At 37.0% G+C, this 20,869-nt stretch overlaps 1 protein-coding gene across 1 annotated transcript in view; it reads right to left on the bottom strand.

The window, feature by feature from the left end:
• Positions 1–20,869, bottom strand: part of antxr1c (ANTXR cell adhesion molecule 1c) — a 174,897-nt gene that overhangs the window by 59,066 nt on the left and 94,962 nt on the right. Inside the window, 8 exon segments of the mRNA XM_028795639.2 lie at positions 6,019–6,088; positions 6,568–6,666; positions 9,821–9,881; positions 13,043–13,123; positions 14,737–14,805; positions 14,919–14,998; positions 16,912–16,945; positions 17,621–17,702. Coding sequence (XP_028651472.1) covers positions 6,019–6,088; positions 6,568–6,666; positions 9,821–9,881; positions 13,043–13,123; positions 14,737–14,805; positions 14,919–14,998; positions 16,912–16,945; positions 17,621–17,702 — 576 coding nt within the window.

The following is a 20,869-nucleotide window of genomic DNA, read 5'->3' as shown; positions in this document are numbered from 1 at the left end:
GTTCACTCCTGGACTACGGCTGCAGTTTATTCTGACTTTCTGTTATTTAAAAGAATCTTATTCATTTGAGACTTTTTTGAGTAATGCTCTGGTTAAATAAAACAGCATTACTTTTTATTTCATTATAAGTTATTGTAAACAACAACTCATAGATGGAAAAAAAAGAAATTAAGAAATGGGGATGAACAAAGAATTCAAGTAAACAGGGAGATTCCATTATAATGAAAACCAGAAGTCATGCAGCACTTGAAAACTAAAGCTTGACAACCGTGCTGCAGATTCTCATCACTTATGCTTCAGTAACAGCATATTAAAAGAGTGCTTTCTCCTTTACCCATTGCTAATGAAAAACTACAATTAGCTTCGCTTATTTTACACAACAGATCTTTAATGTTGCTTCAAGAAGCACCATTTAACCTCTTTTGTCAAGTAAATTATGCTCCTTCATATTCAGTCCTAGTTCTTCAGTCACTCCATTTAAGGCTTCTACCACAGACTTATTCTTTAAGTAGTCCAGAAGAGTCGGAAGCAGTTTGAAGCACTTCACCTGGTGTACTGGCAGTGGTGTTTTGCAAACGGATCACTTGGGGATATTTGTAGTGTGCATGTCTAATGAGAACATGTACTATATGTTTGCCTAGCTCAGCAGAAATGCACATACAGCATTCGTCATAGCTTAATCCATTTTGATTTTGAGGCAAGGTGCTCTGTTTGGCAGACGTGTCATTCTTTCTGCTTTGAATTTCTAACCAAGGTCCATTTTGATTAAATAAATGAACAATTAAAAGTGGGGGCTATCAAGTTTAGACTGTTCTTTTCATTATGGGGTCACAAGGGGCAAGAGGGTAGCCTGACAACGTGACACGATGCAAGACCCAGATCATACACATGTAGTTAATACTCATTTGATTATTCATTTCCTGAGTCCAGTTACTCCAAAACAGGGGCATAGTGGGTCTAAGCCTAGCGTGGCAGCCCTGGCTTTAGTGTTGAAGCAACCTTGGCTCAGATAACCATCTGCTGGGAGCACCCGTGCATACACACATGACCGCATTTCATTCATCCCTTTATTCTCTGAACCTATTGTGCAGGAAGGGCTTGGGCCTAACCTGGCAGCATCTGTTGCAATGAAGGAACCAACCTTGGGCTGAAAGTTGCCAAAACAAACGCCAACACTCACATACACAAATACAATTTTGAGATACCAATAAACCTTCATATGTGGAAGGTACTGCACTACACAGAGGTAATATGAATGAGCATGAAGGACTTGCAAACTTCACGTGGGCATTAACCAAGCCAGGAAAATAATCCAGTTCCATGGGACTGTGAGAAAGAAGCACTAAGCATTGTGCCACCATGCTGCCTCATGTGCCTTTCATGAAAATTAAAGGTTAGACGTCAGATTTAATCACAGAAATGGGTTACAGCTTCATCAGCATTCATAAATAACCGGCTATTTACACATTCATGGCGAGATGCAATTTATTAAAATATCTTCCATGTTTAACTTATTTCCACTGCAGCATGACATGCAAGACACTCTTTTGGACCTATCCAATCTGTTTTGATCTGTTTTTTGAAGAGCCAGAAAAGCTCCAAGGAAAACATCTCAAAACCTAATAATACACAGACTGTAATTAATTTGTGAAGCGTAACAGATCATAAATATATTGCTTTCAGTTTCATTAGCATAACTATTACCATGTGTTTTCATTACACGATCATCTGATTCCAAAAAATTTGACTCCAAAAGTCAGTATTCAGGCAAATTGTCAGATTATATGTTGTGATTCAATAGTAAGTAATGTCTAAAGTGACTTTACAAAAGAAATTCGCAATATTACAAGCAAAAAATGCAGGAATACACAAGAAAGTGTGATCACAAGTAGAGTAAAGACAACATATGAAAAAGGGCAGGTTGTAGTAACAATAAAATTGAACAAAAGCATTAAGTGCCATGGATTGGGGCTTCAAATCAAGTAATGAGGCTTCATTAAATCATCAGTCTATTTGATTATTTTAATAATTAATGCTCCAGTATTCTTTATATTCCAAAAAAGCAGTTATCAGGTATTATCAGTATGGCAGGCGGCCAGAACTCTTGCCTGGCCAGGACACCCAGAGTGTGGAAGGACCAGGGGAGAGAGTATTTTTGGGACAGTTTCTCCCCTGGGCTAACAGAGGGCAGCCCCCTTGGTTTCCAGCAGGGCCAAAGGTCATGAACATGGGAGCTCAACCCTGTTGAAACCCATGGCCACTGCCAGGGGGCGCATTGACATTTCCAGGGCCTTATTTGACCACACTTCTGCCACACCGGGAAGTGTGGCCAGAAGAAGCTCGCTGGGCACCTGGAGTCCTTCCGGGTGCCCTATAAAAAGGGGCCAATCCCCACCATTCGAAACCAGAGTCGGGAGGAAGAGGACAAAGCTTGAGGAGGAGTAGAGGGGGAAAGACTGGCGGCAAGAAGGGACAGTTGTGTTAGTGATTTGTGCACAGTGTGTTTTATTGTAAATAAACAGGGTGTTGTGTTGAACCTGTGTCCTGCCCGTGTGTGTCCGGGTTAGGGTGGCTGTATGCCCCCTGGTGGCTCACATTGGTAATGACTGTGATGGACCAGTGCTGCGTTGTACTCAGTCATGCTGGTACAGACTCTGACGCTCCTTAAATTCGACCAAGAGGGATTAAGAATGGGTGGATAGACAGCAGTATATCATGGCAGATACACTAGCACTGTCTCACCAAAGCAAATCATCGAAACTGTCCGCACTCTTACCATGGAAATGTGTATAGCAAAACAGATTTCTTAATGACACAACTGAGAATAAGCTCCTATATATTTAAATTCCAAAGAATAAAAAGGTGGTGCATTAAATTATTGACTCTGAGTGACTTAAATGTATTATATGCTTACATTTATTTTCTTTAACATAGTGGTGAGGAATAAATTTTGACAAGCAGCACCTTTTTGATATTTCTTAATTTCATCATGAATCTCATCAGCTCCTAAACGGCACAAGCTTGCCTTAACAGGCCTGAGTTAAATGAAACCTTCCCAACTACGAATATTTTTAAAATAAAATGCACACCTACTGCTTCAGGGCTATGAGAAGTGTCAGGTTTATAAGTGAAGCGCTGTGTTATAATAATCACAAGTTACAGCAAGTAAGGAAAGTAAATATAGTAGCTAGTTTGGAAGTTGACTGAAATGTGTAATTATTTTATTATTAATTACCATTGTAAAAGGCACTATATATCATCCAGGTTATACTCATTATTTCATTGCTAAACAGAGCTGTGCTTTGACCTTTTGATATGGCCATCTGTGAAGTGTTTTCTGTTTATTACACCATGGGCTGAAATAGATAAGATAAAGATATCTATGAAAAGAAAATATGCTTCACATATGGACAGTTCACGTTTGTAATGCTTTGGCTTTATATTTTTGGTTTTTGTTTTAATTGATTTCTGCCTTATAGGATCAAAAATTCCACTAAGTGTTAATGGTATTCCAAACAATGGTTTCTTTTTTTAAATACTGAAGTTTGTTTCTTCACACTAGATCTACAGGCATTTATATATATTGTATATAATGGATTGGGTCACTCCTGCTGAGCTTTTCAGAGGAGCAGGAGTGACCAGGATCATGGACGGCTCGCCACGTAAGGCCAAGGAGGCAGCGGGAGTTGAGGAGGCTTGGGAGGGACAGCCACAGGGTCAGCGCCCTGGCCGTTGGGGACCTGAGTCTCGGTCCAGCGTGTGAGCTGTACGTAGCCAGGGCATGGAAGTTTACTCTACTAGTTGAGAGTCAGTTGCACCTGCGGATACGGCAAGACCCGTATGGGAGAAGCAGGGGAGCCGCCAGTAAAAAGGAGAAGGCACCAGGATTTTATAAAGAACAACATCCAGACAGTATTTTAACCTTGTTTTAAAAGATTTATTTATTATGGATTTTAACCTCCACTTGTCACCTGTTTTTTTAAGGATTCTTTATTTATGGACTGTTTTAGTACACTGCACTTTATTGTGGAACATTTATTTTGATTTTTGTTAATAATAAAAACATGGGACACTTGCACCATCCCCTTGCTCTCAGTGTGATTTGTCCTTATCTGCCAGCTCATCCGGTTACATTACAGACGGTGTTGGGTTCAAGAGGCTCCCAAAACTGGAAGAGGAAACAAGACACGCACCATTGCACAGACCTGTTGAAACATGAACTCTACAAGGTCTCTGAAGGTGTCCTGTGGTATCTGGCCCCAAGAGGTTAGCAACGGATCCTTTAAGTCCTGTAAGTTGCGAGGTGGGGCCTCCATGGATCAGACTTGTTTTTCCTGCACATCTTACAGATGCTAATTGGGCTGTGATATGGGATTTTGGAGGCCAAGTCAGCACCTTGAAATCTTTGTCATGTTCCTCAAACTATTTCTGAACAGTTTTTGCATTGTGGCAGGGTGTCACTGTCATCAGGGAATACTGTTGCCATGAAGGGTGTAAGTGGTCTGCAACAATCTTTAGGTAGGTGATACGTGTCAAAGTAATATCCACATGAATACCAGGACCCATGATTTTCCAGCAGAACATTGCCCAGAACATCACACTGCCTCTGCTGGCTTGCCTCCTTCCTATAATGCATCCTGCTGCCATCTCTTCCCCAGGTAAATAATGTACACACCTAGCTGTTAATATGATCTAACATGATCTAAAAGAAACTGTGATCCATCAGACCCAGTCACCTTCTTCCATTGCTCCATGGTCCAATTTTGATGTTCACATGCCCATTGTAAGCATTTTTGGTGGTGGATGAGGCTCAGCATGGACACTCGGACTGGTCTGTGGCTACACAGCCCCATACACAGCAAGTTGTGATGCATTTTATGTTCTGACACCTTTCTCTCATGGCCAGCATTGAGTTTTTCAGTTATTTGTGGTACAGAAGCTCTTCTTAGGGATTAGACCACACGGGTTAGCCTTTGTTCCCCACATGCATCAGTGAGCCATGGGCACCCATGAGCCTGTTGCCAGTTGTCCTTCCTTGAACTACTTTTGGTAGTGACTACCACTAACCACTGCATACTGGGAAGACCCCACGAGACCTGACATTTTAAAGATAATCCAGTTGTCTAGCCATCACATTTTGCCCCTTGTTAAGTCACTCAGATCTTTATGCTTGCCTATTTTTCCTGATTCCAGCACATCACTTTCAAGAACTAGGCAACTACGCTTTAACTGACAGAGCCGAGGCAGACCAATACTCAAAGGGTTTAACTGCAGCCAGGTTGATTCTAGCAGAAAGAAGATAGTTCAAAGTATATTAAATTAAAAAGGGGGAACGGAAGTTGTTAAAAGTGACAAGCTCTGAGGCTTTTCCATCAAGAGGATGTTAATAAATCAAGACAATTCATACTTACATAAAAATAAAAATTACTCCCTATTTCATATTTATGAGAAGCAGAAGAGAGTGTACAGTGGTCCAGCAAAGTAAAGGTCATCAGAGTAATAGTCACAGAAAGAAATGAAGAGAGAAGTGACAGACTCATAACCAAAGAGAAAAGATAAAGTGTGTAAAAGGGTGTAATTGAGGCGACCAAAGGTGGCAAAGTGGATCAAAAGAGATACCCAATAAAAACATGTCCAGTGTGTGTTGTGAAATCTGTAAGTATTTTAAGTTGTTTGAATTGATAATTGTGATTTCTGGAGCAAAATGAACACATATTTATACATTTAATACACTTAAAATTAAGAAAACATGTAAAGCTACATACACACATACAGTACCTACATACAGGTATAAATACATTAACAATAGTGCTTCTTAGTTGAATAGGTACTTAAGGCTTCTAGTAAATTTCTTGTCTGTAGAGTATTCACTTTCTAACAAGCTTTGTCTAATTCAGGGTCATGGAGGACTACGGCTTATCTTTGCAGCTTTAGGCACAAGGCCAATACCAACACTGGAAATGGTCATTTAAATAAATGTTAATCTAAAAATCAGTTGAACAAACTTAACAGACTTACTTTCCAACTTCATCAATAACGGGTGCTGGACATAACAGGTAAGTATCATCTATGTCGACTGGCTTCTCATCTGAAAATCAGATATACAGTTATTGTAAGGTAAGTATTTATGAAGGGCATTATATTTTCATATAATGGCTGCAAAATTACTATAAATACATACATATATGCATGCATACATCCATTCTCAAACTCAGTATTCAGTTCATGATTTCCGGTTGCTGGGGCTTCGTTGGATGTGGAGTCTATTCCAGAAGAAACAGGAGCAACAAAGGAACCGACTATGGAGCACCCATCAAAAGCAGAGCAAACTGCACACACTCACACTCACACGGGGCCAATATAGAATTCCCACTTAAGAGAATAATTTATACATTACAGAAAAGAATATATATTACATTAGTAATAAATAAAGTAGTGAAAAAATATAAAAACAATCTGTAGTAGTTCTGTTCTTACCCTTATAACAGAACAGCACAACTCTGTGCTTTGCAAGAGAATTCCATTTTTTGTTCAAGATATGCAAAAAAAAATTTAAACAACACTCACTTATGGTAACTGTGTCATTTATCTTAAAGCTGCACAGGACTTGGTTGATATTTCTTGCATGAGAAAATCCATTTCCTTTTACCACTACCTGAAATTTCTCTGAAAATTAAATGAATTATGCAATATGTTAGTACATTTTTAAGTTTCTTTTATTCAGTATTTATTAAGTATGATTTACATTAAAATAAGCAACCGTGTGCCCCTGAGTTTGTCCTCAAGCAGAATTAAAATGGAAAAGTCAAGAATTGTAAAGTTACAGCACTAAACCCACAGGGCTTATGAGTCACCTTCTTCCCATTCTTAACCTTTCATGAACACTCAATTCATTATGAAATTGAAAAAAGAAAGCTGGTTCACTGGTGCTAATACTAAAAGTGATGCTGTTCTTAAATATCTTGTATTCCATAGCCAAAGGTGCTCTTTGTACTGAAGAGCTGAGATATCTGACCTTTTAGTTCCTTAGGGCAGAACTTTGTGAAGAGGAGGCCAATAAACAGCATATGTTATAGGAGGAAAAAAGACAAGGATATAAAAACCTGTCTAAAAGCTTAAGTCTTTTTGAAAAGGAAAAAAAAATCAAACTGAGAGTCCACTGTTCTCCATGGAAATACAATGACTGCAAGTACCACAGGGAGCACAAAAATTAGTTTGATAAGGCTATAGGGGTCTGATATCATAATAGAGAGATGACTTTCAGTTTCTTGTTTTAAAACAAAACATATTTTTCTTAATTTATTTGAGCTATTTTTTACAGTTATAGATGTTTGTGTACCCAACTCTTTCAAAGGGCTAAAACTTAAACAAGCACAAAAATATAAAGCAATAGAAGAGTATTCATGAAAACTGATAAGTTTTTAATTATTTTACTTTAATCTTACCATATAATAAACATCAATATCTGTAAAAAACACATCTGATGAGGTAAAAAACATCATTTAAATTGCTGGTTCAGTATTTAAAATAATTATATGAGCAGTAAAGACATTACACTTAAGATGTTTTTTCTAATGCCTTGTATGAAACAATGTTTAGTCATTTTACCATTTTATTTTGATTTTTTTAATGTTCTCACTTTTCGTATTAAATTTTTTTTATACATTTATATATCTTATTTATTGATATGCATCTAGAGACTATATATATCTGAGTGTACATCCATCCCTTGTTGGACTTACATTATTTTATTGTCTGATTTAAGAGTAACTTGATGCCATAACCAATCTGTGCAGCATTTGCTACAAGGTAGGAATAAGCCTTGGATGAGACACCGTCTATCTATCTATCTATCTATCTATCTATCTATCTATCTATCTATCTATCTATCTATCTATCTATCTATCTATCTATCTATAGTGCTTATAAATTAACACACAAGAAACATCATACATATTTGTGTATAGTTATGTCATATTCTAATAATGGTTACATTTTATTAATTACTTCCTATTTAAAGCAATAAAAACAGATATTTCAAAAATAGTTAAATTATTTTTGTTTATGCTCATCAGGCTGCCATATTCCAGTTTGCATACTGATTTCATTTTTTGATATTTCCTTATTTTAAACTGTTCCCTTTATGTTTGCACATTATATAGCCACACACAAGATATCTCTAAGTGTTTTGAAACTGACAGCGTAATCATCTAATGGTGTTTACATAAATGCTTACTAATTGAGCAATGAGAACTGAGTTATTTTAAAAATAGCTGATTTGAAATTGAATGGCAGAGAAACTCAGGCTGTTCATTGCTGGCATTGTGCATGTCATTATCACTTTACATCTCCTGCCACTTCAGTGTTCTACTGGCAGGCACTTTAGCTTCAGTACTAACTCCACCCAATCAGCCATCACATAACCCAGCCTCCTATTAACCTGTCATTTGTACAAAAGAACCATCTACCTTTATAATTACATTTACTTAAAATTGAAACGGTTGAGTGATCCGTGCGCCTGCTACTACAAATGCTGGTTTGCATTAGAGTAAAGTTGCTGCAGCATGTTGGATTGACTAATTCTATTTAATTTCAGGTCCTGGTTGTGACCGCGTCCTTTTCTTTCCTAGTTACTGTCATATTATACATTGTCGATTTTGACAAGATAGCGAAGGGAAAAAGGTCAGCTCTGAAATAAGCGGGCAGCGCTGGCAGCAAGATGGTGGGTTGAAGCTGGTGCGCACTGGCTGTGCTGTCGGCTTCGCTTCTGTGACTCTGATGAGAAGCTGACTGTTTGCATCCACACCTGGTAGTTGATGTGGTCGGTAGGATGCCACATTCAGCAAGACCTTTCAATCACATCCGTGTACCGTGAGCGTAATCAAAGCAATGATGCTGTCAAGTTATATAGCATACACCTTCAGCTCCAAACTGATGGCCTGTTCACAGGCTGCATGTCCTGGTCGTTTTAAATCAGACAGATTATAAAGATAGATGATAAACATAAGCATACCAATTTACATCTGTGGCTAAAGAAAGCTTTTATGTTCAGTCAGTATATGAAAAGAAATTTGATATTTTTACATAAATGTGAACTAATGAACTTTGTGTCTAAAGATTTTTGGAATTGCTATAGTAATTTATTTTAGACTCTTTTTTTGTGTAATAAATGCAATATAAAAGATAACTTTCAGTGTGAAATCACTATGCTTAAAAACACTAAAGCAGAAGTAGCTATAAATAAAGAGTGAGGTAAACTGTATAGAAATGATCATTTAAGTCATTATCATTTGAAAGCTTTTAACTTGCCATTTTGTGTACTTGTGTAAGATATACAGTATATACAGTGTGTCATAACTCCACAAAACAAATAACATATATTTAAACGCATGAAAGTATAACAAAGAATTAATGGCATCAGAAATTTTTTAAATGTATAAATCGTGCCCCAATTTTTCAATCTGTTGTGCCTGTTCTGTTCATGAATCTATGGGCGACCTTGTTTTGCTTAATGCGATCACAAGCCACTTAGGTCAAAAACTCTCCTGCGTACGGCAGATGAATTTGGTTTGACATGACCTTATTAGTGAACAGTAACAGAAAGAATTAAACGTATTACCCGGACAGCAAGACACAAGGCCTCGTCCCATTTTCTTTACTTGATTAATTTCAATAATTGTTAACAGTTTAAGACATTTGAAATTTCTTGCCTGTACTTAAGCAAATTCATTTTTAATCAATCAAAATTCCTCGGCCACCAAAATGTACAAATTCAAACATTTTGTAAAAGTTAAAACAAAGTTACTTTTAACGTACATACCTCCGGCACAAACACTTGAGGGTTCTGCTGCTAAAATTTCAATGCAGGATTTTCTAAGAATCTTAAAAATAATCATAAAATAACACAAAGTTAATCTTATTCTGCATCATGTTGTATATAAAAAGTTGTCACTTGAATATGGAACACCATGTGTGCCAAAATGAAATAAATAAAATGGAAATTAAGAAATAAATAATCACATGCAAAATGTACAGTGAAATAGAAATGAGTCAATAAATTGTGAAGAATGCATCTCCATATATATATAAAATCCAATGTCTGTCTGTCTGTCTGAAAGTATGTCCACTTTTCACAAGAGAATTACTTAATGGATTTAGATCAGGTTTTTTTCTATAATTTGCTTGAACATTCCAGTTGATTTTGCGACTTCTCTCATTGTGCTATGTATCATAGTTCGCTTACAGTACCGATTTATTCGCACAAATCCGAGAGACGTGCAGTGGGCCGAGGAGAGCGGGGCAGGGACCTCATCACTCACACACCAGCTTCGGGGTGTGTACCTTACCTCCGCTTAGCGAGTGAATGACAGAACTACTTAATGAATTTTGGATTGGGTTTTTTTTCTATAATTTGTTTGAACATTCCGGTTGATTTTGCAAGTTCTCTCATTGAGCTAAGAATCATAGTTTGCTTGCTGGAGCGATATATTCGTGCTAATCCAAGATAGAGGCTGCAGGCCAAGAGAAACAGGAAGTGTGACGTCAGGAGTAGGGAGCTGGGTGGGGCCCTCCTCACTGTCCTGTTTCATTACTACATGGAAGGAGCTGCAGGGCACAGCTAGTAATTAAATAAAAGTCGAATGCTAAGCAGAGTGGTGGCTCTGATGCTAGGTATCTGTGTCGGCAATTGGAACGTTGCCAGTTCAAATCACGTAAAAGCCAGAGATGACTCTGCTCTGTTGGGCCCTTGAGCAAGGCCTTTAATCTGCAGTTGCTCCATCCTGAGTATGATGTTAATCTGCATCCAGCTCTGCAATCAGGTCCTACAACTTACAGGGAAAACTTGGGGGTTGGTGGCAGGCTTGGCACTCCAGCCACCATAAAAAACCCTCACGCTATTCCAGTATGGTGCTGAGGTGTTACCCACTGGACATGGGTCCCAATCCAGGTGGTTCATTGTATGGTGGGTGCAGCAATGAGCTATCAGTGCATGCTCCCAACCCCTCTCTCTCAAATTCTGTAATTACTATGAAATACAATGTCATCATTTTATTTTGGCTCAATAATGTAATTACCTTACATTTAATTATTTCAGATTTTGTTTCAAAGTGATCTTACCTTTATAGACTTTATTATTTACCAATGCATATTTCCAAATTGCCCTTTTAATGGTAGCACTATTTATTTAAGAATGCCTCTTTTCATTAAGGTTTTGTCAATTGTAAGACCTTCAGGCTAAACTTCTTCCTATTGGTTAATCATTTCCTGTTGATTACTTTTGCTACTTCCTTGACTTTTAAACTTGCAAAAATACAGAGCCAATAAGAGTTCTGATAGCTATGTTTTACAGACAAAATATACAAAAGTAATTTTCCATACTGTAAAGTGTACTGTGCAATGGGCAGATTTATTAAACAAAGATAAACTGTACTTTCAAAACCTAAGAATTTAATTACACTTTCCCCCAGTTATCATCCATGAGAAACACAACATAAAGCAACACATACCCTGTATGCACCCTGTTCCTGCTCTTTAACATAAATACTGCCGGTATCTCCAATTGCTCTACTCAAATTGTCCACCAAGAGCAACCCACATAACTAGCGTTGGACTGCTATTTTGTCTCCATCTGTCTTCTTGAATGTTTTCAAGGCTTGTGGAATCCTGAGGCTCCCAGTCCCTGTCCAACAGGCAACTGCCACTTAGCTCCTCCGATCTGAAGAACAGTATGTCGGACAAAACATAATGCGAATGACATATTGGGGATGCCCAAACAGATAATTGTTGAAGAGGTTGTCAGTAGTTTAAGATTGATCGAGAACTGTGTCTGCACAACTACTAACGGCTTCTTCATCAAAATCCACATTTTCAAGAGCACTTACTGTATATGTCTGAGCATTTCCAATACATTGTCAGTTTCTCCTAAAATGATATAATGTGTTAAATGATCTCTTTCTGTTTTATCTGCAAGATTATCAGAATTGTTAACTGCCTCCACATCTTTGGCAGATGAAATCCAAGTAGCGGTAAAGATCTTTGTTAGCCTATCACCTAAAACCAGTAATTATCTGCAAATGATTAACCAATAGGAATAGGTTCAACCTGTTGGTCTTTGTCTTGATTGACAAATGATGAGACTATGAAAATGACATTAATGACCCTTTCAGAAATGTGCCATTCAGAAGAGTCAGTCAGTCAGTAAGTCAGTCATTTTCTATCACGTTCAGTCCTGAACAGGGTCACGGGGGACTACTGGAGTCTATACCAGCTAGCATAGAGTGCAAGGCAGGAACAAGCCCTGGGTGCCAGTCTATCGCAGGGCAAACACACACATGCACACCCCAACCACACACTAGGGCCAATTTTAGGATCACCAGTTCACTTAACCTGCATGTCTTTGGACTGTGAGAGGAAGCTGAAGCACTGGAAGAAACCCACACAGACACGGGGAGAAGATGCATTTAGAAACATCCATCCATCCAATATCCAACCCGCTATATCCTAACTACAGGGTCTGCTGAAGCCAATCCCAGCCAGCACAGGGCACAAGGCAGGAACAAACTCTGGGCAGGGCACCGGCCCAACACAGGGAGCGCACACACACACCAAGCACACACTAGGGACAATTTTAGGATCGCCAATGCAGCTAACCTGCATGTCTTTGGACTGTCAGAGGAAGCTGAAGCACTGAAAGAAACCCACACAGACACGGGGAGAACATGCATTCAGAAATATCCCATTGTTAATTAAAAACTAGGCCTTTTTGAAATAATTAAACATAAGGTAAATACATTATTGAATCAAAATAAAATGATGACTTTGTATTTCACAATAATTACATGACTTTTTTTAATCATGTGTTTTTTCACAATTTATTAACTCATTTAGATATATCACTTGTACTTTTTCATGTGATTAGTTACTTCATAATTGCCATTTTATTTATTTAATTTTCACACAAATAGTATTCCATTATTTAAATCTTTTCATTTGTACTTAACACATTGATATTAAATACTAAGAATGTAACATTGTCCCATACCGAATCAATAGTGCCTCCAAGAGCTTGAAATCCTCCGACAACAGGAAACACATGTTCTATAGTGTCAGCTATTGTGGCAAGCTTAAAAATATTAACAAAAAATATAGAATTTCATTATAAATTCCTATATCATATAAACAAAATTTATTACCTTGATTTTTCCATTACAGGGTTATGGGAAGCTGGAGCCATGGATTGGCTACAATATAGAAACCAGCCCTCAACACACTCATGTACACACCCATACTGACTTATGCCAGGGATGCTGTATTTAAAGACTACAATCAACACAATATGCATGCCTGTAGCATGTTAGATTATGCAGTAGAAAAAAGCATTATAGTCATAAGGGGCCGTGGAAAATCTACAGTAATTGGGAATTTAAAAAGCTCAGGTTCACGCATGTGTAAGATAACTATATTAACTATTTTGCTACACAGTATTAAATATACCCATTTAAATATACAAACATATTTTAAACCATTTAAGAAGTATCCTACTTAATTAAACAACACTATTCGATCTTCAGGATTCTTTGATTTTTTGGGTTATGCTTAAAATTAAATAATATTGATCTGTGAAATTCGCCAAAGTGTTTTTCACAGCAAATATGCTGTGTTTTCCAGTGGCCTTGTTTTCCTATAAATTTGCCATGTGGTTGGCTTTCTAAGTACCGGATGATGCTTCACAAGACAAGCATGATGTCACAGAGATGTAGCAGCCAATTGGAGATAACACAGCCTTCTGATTACATAAAGCTGATACTGCAAGTGGGCCAAAAATGATCAGAAAACTTGCAAATACATTTAAACACAAAATGAGAACTGGAAATGTGTATCTGAATTTGTGTCTTAAAGGTAATGTCTTTTTGTAGGGGTTTGTATGTTATCTCTGTGAAATATGTGCGAATAACCCCTCAATAGTATTACCAAGAAGAATCGATGTGTTTAAGTGTTGCCCTTACTTGGTAAAAGTGGCAGTGAACAAGCAAAAGCATCAGGGAAAACATTAAACAAACTTTATTTTTCAGTTTGAGAGAGGTGAGTACCTGCTATTTACTTTGTGTGGGGCAAGCCTTAATAAAATCATGCTTCCTGCCTGCTGTTCTGATATTTAATTCTATTATTTTGTTCTCAGGTAGACAGGGTGTCACAGTGGCTCTGTTGCCTTCCAACTCAGGTCAGCATGGTTAGCAGACATTTTCCTACACTTTAAAGATGATTGTACCATTATAAGTCACTCAAAACTAGTTCAGTTTCTCCTTCACTGTTGACTTCAAAGCATTTTGCAAAGTTCATTCATTACTAAAATTAAATGATAGCATAATTTATTACACACCTAAAAATATTGTATTTTTAAGAAAATACATAAAGCGCTTGGGTTCATAATTATTATTAGTATTTTTAAAGAAGAGTAAAAGTGTGCTATACGAGTATATAACAAATAACTAAAGAGCTTAATCTAGGATCTGAAACTTCCCAAATGTATTTATTTTAATTGTGTACAGAAATCATAACTTATTTTCTGACAGTTAGACAGTGACCAATGATGTAAAATAAAATAAGAAATGTGTTTTCTTCACCATTAGATGTTACAATGACACAAAACAAACATTGTAGATAGAAGACCTTTAAATTAAGCTCCTCAATGTGTTTCAATGTATTTCAAGAAACTTGAAGAAAGGGGTTCTTTACCTGAGTTTCATTAAAATCTTTAACACCCACACAATAGACAATGGCTCCAAATTGCCGTGCTCTGTTAGCCTGTAGTATGAACAAAGGAGAAACAAAGTGAAAAGTGATCCTCTGTACATGATCTTTTAAATATTAATTTATTAGAGACATTTTTAAATAAAAAATTAATGCATCAGACTTACTTCTTGCTGTGCTTCATAGAACTGTTGCTCATTCAGTTCGCCATCCGTCAGTGCAATAATGACACTGGCAGTCCGAAATCCTGAAGTGAAGAAGTGAATAATATGAACTGCTTGTGAAGTGACATTTTTATTTGTACTAGATTCCTGTATCCAGTACAAATGTAGACTATCAATTATAAAAATTACAATTATCTTTAAATGATAAATTATTTAAATTATAACATTCATAGCGAGTCAAAAGTTTAAAAGACTAACTGGATGATCCAATTGAAGTCATTAAATTTTTAATGAAAAAGTATTTAGCAATGAAAAATAAAAAGTAGCTTTTCTGTTCACCCAAGTATGCCTACCTCTAGATAATGCCTGTTAGCATCTGCTGTTTTCTTTAGTCAACTGAGCTGTCATGTTTTCGAGTAACTAAATGATGGTGGTTCCTTGACATGCATGTATAACCTCAATAACATTAATAAGCATTTCTGCATCTGGAGTTACACTGACAAGAAGCTGCTTATTGATTCCTTTCATGCCATGTCATGTGTGGTGTCCTAGAAGCAAAATCTGCAGATACCAATGCAAACAAGAAAGAGAAGCATCTGAGGAGAGTTCCCAAAAATGTTAAAGGGTAGACAAACCAACAGTTGTAGTAGCCCACTGCTTAATGAGGATGGGAGATTTCAGCATTTCACATTCATAGAGGAATGGCTAAAGACCAACTTGGCGAACCTTTCCTCAGCACCAGGGACAAAAACGGCCACCTCCAAGCTAAAGTGTCTTAGTTACAATGTGAAAAGATATACATTTCATAACTTTATGTTAATTAGACATACGTTTCCCCTATTTTCATGAGGGTTTTCAATATTTTGTGAACATGTAAATAAATTGGGCATGGTTTGACTATTCGAATTACAGTAATCCCTCCTCCATCGCGGGGGTTGCGTTCCAGAGCCACCCATGAAATAAGAAAATCCGCGAAGTAGAAACCATATGTTTATATGGTTATTTTTATATTGTCATGCTTGGGTCACAGATTTGCGCAGAAACACAGGAGGTTGTAGAGAGACAAGAACGTTATTCAAACACTGCAAACAAACATTTGTCTCTTTTTCAAAAGTTTAAACTGTGCTCCATGACAAGACAGAGATGACAGTTCTGTCTCATAATTAAAAGAATGCAAACATATCTTCCTCTTCAAAGGAGTGCGAGCACAGACTGTCAGAAAGATAGAGAAAAGCAAACAAATCAATAGGGCTGTTTGGCTTTTAAGTATGCGAAGCACCGCTGGTACAAAGCTGTTGAAGGCGGCAGCTCACACCCCCTCCGTCAGGAGCAGGGAGAGAGAGAGAGAGAGAGAGAGAGAGAGAGAGAGAGAGAGAAAAACAAACAGTCAAAAATCAATACGTGCCCTTCGAGCTTTTAAGTATGCGAAGCACCGTGCAGCATGTCGCTTCACGAAGCAGCTGTACAGAAGGTAGCAACGTGAAGATAATCTTTCAGCATTTTTAGACGAGCGTCCGTATCATCCAGGTGTGCGAGCAGCCCCCCTGCTCACACCCCCTACGTCAGGATCAGAGAAAGTCAGCGCAAGAGAGAGAGAGAGAGAGAAAAGTAAGTTGGGTAGCTTCTCAGCCATCTGCCAATAGCGTCCCTTGTATGAAATCAACTGGGCAAACCAACTGAGGAAGCATGTACCAGAAATTAAAAGACCCATTGTCCTCAGAAATCCGCGAACCAGCAAAAAATCCGCGATATATATTTAAATATGCTTACATATAAAATCCGCGATAGAGTGAAGCCGCGAAAGGCGAAGCGCGATATAGCGAGGGATCACTGTAATGCATTAAAATATGTGCAAGTGCTCTGAGCCTTTACTCAGTGAAGAATAGTATACAGAAACACAGCATGTGGAAAGTTATTAAAAATGTAAATACCAAAATATCATAACACCTTAACTGATATATTATCCCACATGAAAACAGGGATGGAAAGCACTTACCATGGTGATTCTCGTGATATATCTGCTCATTTGCCTACAAATATAATATGTACAGAGTTATTAAATAGTCTAATGAAACCGGAAAAATCAAAAATAAAACACAAATATCTTAAAAAAAATCTCTCACCCATTTATTTTCAGAACCTGCTTTTTTCATCACAGATTCACAGAAGCTAGAATATCTTATAGTGCAGTGGTTCTCAAAGTGTTTTAGACAAGGACCACTTTGTCAAAGTCTAAGATATAGAAGACTACCTACGGCCATCAAACTCTCCTTACTGTAAATTCTGTGTGTTACAAGTCTTTTTTTTCTACATGTATGCGTGTTAAAAATAAAGTAACAATCCAAGATGCAAAGTAGAAAATATGGCACACAAACTCAAATACTGAGTTAGGAAGCCAGAAAAGGGTTGTTTATTGGAAAGCATCTCTTTAATGAGGTTTCTGTGTTATACCTGCTGGTAAGCCCTTGGAAGGTGCCTTAAAAAGAAAAACAAAAACAGCATGAACAGAACTGTGTCAGTCTTGCACTGTTCCTAAGTCTCTTCCTGTGATGTTAACTAATGTTATGCTGGTTCAGAGTACGGGATCAGGGTAGAAAGAAGCAGAGTAGATGTAAAAGATGATATAATCTGCAAGGAAGTCAGACAGACCTGTGCCCTGCACTACTCTACTGTCCGTAATAAAAAAGTAAACTTTGAATATATACCTTTTGTAATCCTAAATTCATAAAGGTGTCTCCTCCAGGGATCTCTCTCCTAAGAACATTCAGTCCTTTTTGAATTTTTTCCCTAAGAAAAGTATAAAAAGTGTTATTCTTATAAAATGATATAGCACCTGCAATTTACAAAAGTAAATAAATAAGGACCAATAGAAGAAATAAAATGTGGATTATTGATTGAGTATTTTTATTATTAGCTGGAAATCTCGTGCGTTTTTCCTTATTAGCCTTTATAATAAACAGCCTGCTGGGGCATTGTCTCACACAATAAGATAGAGATCTGGGTATTTACAATTACATTGACACTTGTGGCTGTGAGGATAATACAGCCATGGAGTTACTGAAGTCATTCCAGTGGGGTGTCTCCTGAAAAGATTCATGGCCAAGGTTTAAAATCCCCTTTTAGACATTACAAAAGTAAGCTTGTAGTTGTTGGAAAGTGCATAACTAGTGGGAAGAAGAGATACCAAGAATTTTACACTAGAGACACGATACGTGAAAGAAAGAGAAAGAGGGCTAGAGGAAGTAAAGTGACTGGGAAGAGAGTCAGCTCCTCCACCTGGCAGACAGAGTGATTAATCTCATTTAATAAAGCTCAGTGAGCCACTAGGAATGGTTACTTTTTGTATTCTGTACTTCTCTGTCTCCTCTTCTTTCTGTACATCCTTCCCTTATACCTCTATTTTTCAAAAGCCACCTCTTCTTTCTCTTTCTTTCTTTACATATGTGTTCATCAGATTGCTATGTCTCTGTCATTCCAACAGAGGCCACTTCACAAACATTTGTAGTAATAAAATGCATTGCATTTATTATTCCAAAAGATGGAGCATCACAAACATTAACAGTGCTTTTATTAATCTTATACCAAATGACATATAACAGAGAAATATATGTTGCATTTGTCATGTCAACAGATGGTGCATCACAAACATTTGTAGTAATACATTTTATTACTGCAAATGTTTCTGATGTACCATTTGTTGAAATGACAAGTGCAATGCATTTTATTACTATCTGAATTACAAAATACATTGCTTACTTAGATTTCAACCCAGCTTGTGTGTGTGTGTATATATCAAGGTTATTATAGTTTTGCCTTTTTATATTAGTTTTTATTTCTATATTTTTTCTGACCTTACTTGGAAATTCAGTTTAGTTTTAGTTTTCCTTCATCGTGTATTTTTAGTTTTAGTTTAGTTTTTATTTCACAAAGACATTTCTATTTTATTTTTATATATATTAGTTTCAGTTTTAGTTTTAGTAATTATGACATGGAGCGCCTACAGAGTTAGTTTTGTGTCACAATCAGACAGAACTGTACACTTAACAGATTTGGATATGAGTTTAATGTTAGTGGAAGCTTACTACACCACATAGTTTATTATCTGGTCTTGCTTTTGTCTGATAAAAACAAGCATAATCAAAACTAGACACTGAATATGAACAATTTTACACAATTTTATACTTTTTTAAATATTTTCTCATGAAAATCACAGGGGCTTAGGAAGAACAGGGCTCTTAGACTTGAATGAGTGTGCTTGCCCCACCTAGCTGTATTGAGGGAAACAAAGAACAACAAGCATATAGTGTGAAGGTTAAGGGCAGTGAGTCTTGAATAGACCACCATAAAGGACAGTAAACCCATAATGAGCAGAGCAAGAGCAGGTAATAGGAGTACAGATAGGCATAAAACAACAGAGACAGCGTCTGAGATTAAGAACAACATATACATTATCTAAACCTTTTTATCCAGAGCAGGATCACAGGAAACCTGGAGTCTACCACAGCAGGTTTGGATGCAAGGCAGGAAAAATCCCTGGTATGCAATATGTATGATAAGGCTGATGTTAAGAACAAAAAGAATATGATGATTTCAACTATCTATTTTGAGAGAGGGAGAGAAAAACATTGAAAAAAGGGAGACAAATATTTTAAAATATAATTCTGCTAATGGATTACTTTCACAATATCAGGTATTTTGAGTTGTGAATATGAACTAAAAAAGATAAATTAATAAATATGGAATAAATACAAAAACCCATTAGTATGTTTAGTTTTTCATCACTTGTCAGACTCTCTACCTTTGTTTGTATCGCTTTGTTGTTAAACGATGTTTTTAAAGCAAAAGTGATTGATCAGCAACAATATGCTGATCTTGTATGATGACCTAGTCAGTCTCGATCAGTGCCGTTTTATTTTCAACAACTGGGAGTGGTCTCCTCGAGACTTTCTTGTATACTCAGATATGGGGATGGATATTTGAGGAGTAAACTGCAAGACAATGATTATATTTTTATATTATGTACATTAAGGAACCATCAACAACAAATCAAATTAATAATATATTGAACAATTATTATAAAAGTAAAATTGAATAAATCGGACTCTGCAGCTGTATTAAAAAAAAAAATCGAGTATGTGTTCAGGTAAAGTACCACTTCCGGGTGATGGATTTGGCCCAAAAGTTAATACAGATCTATGGTGTAACAACCACATGCCGAATTTCATCCATCTATCTAGTTGCATTTTTGAGTTATCGTGTTTACACACACACACACAGACACACACACAAACACACACACGCACGTGCGTACACACACAATTCCAAAAAATAGTATTGTTGGACACTGGTTAGTCTATAACGTCAAGATTCATCAAAATATCGAGGTTGAATTTTTTCATGATTACTATACTTTCTCGATACTTCGTATATGAGAAAGTAAAAACGATTTCTCCTTTGCGAAGAGGCAGGTAAATCGCTGTCAACAAAAAGCATACACCTGAGAAATAAACTGAAATGTTATTCACTCGTGATTTTTCTGTCCATATGGTAAACATTTTGTTGACCAGTACATTCTGATTTCAGCCGTTTGAATTACATCTTGATATACAACAAGCACAAAGAAAGGCAGCACGCATATCGCTTTCTATTTCACACGCTTTATGCACCCGCACTCAGCTTCCTCTGTCACCGCAAATGCTGTGTGAACAGCTGCCCTCCGTCACCAGCCACCGTTCACTGGATGAATATGTGCGGGCGGTTCGTGGTGGATGACTTTCTGTTTTAGAGTTAAAACTTACAAGGGTTAAAGACTAACAGCAAGAATATTCATTCAAAAACGAAAACTACAAATATTTTAGTAAATTATTATTTTATTTCAGTTAGTCTTTCCAGCTACTTTAATAGTTTCGTTTAGTTTTAGTTTTTCATTTCGGTTTTGTTAATTATTTTATTTC

Source organism: Erpetoichthys calabaricus, chromosome 2 (genome assembly GCF_900747795.2).
Source record: "Erpetoichthys calabaricus chromosome 2, fErpCal1.3, whole genome shotgun sequence".
Taxonomy (NCBI): domain Eukaryota; kingdom Metazoa; phylum Chordata; class Cladistia; order Polypteriformes; family Polypteridae; genus Erpetoichthys; species Erpetoichthys calabaricus.
This window is presented reverse-complemented; position numbering and strand designations above follow the sequence as displayed.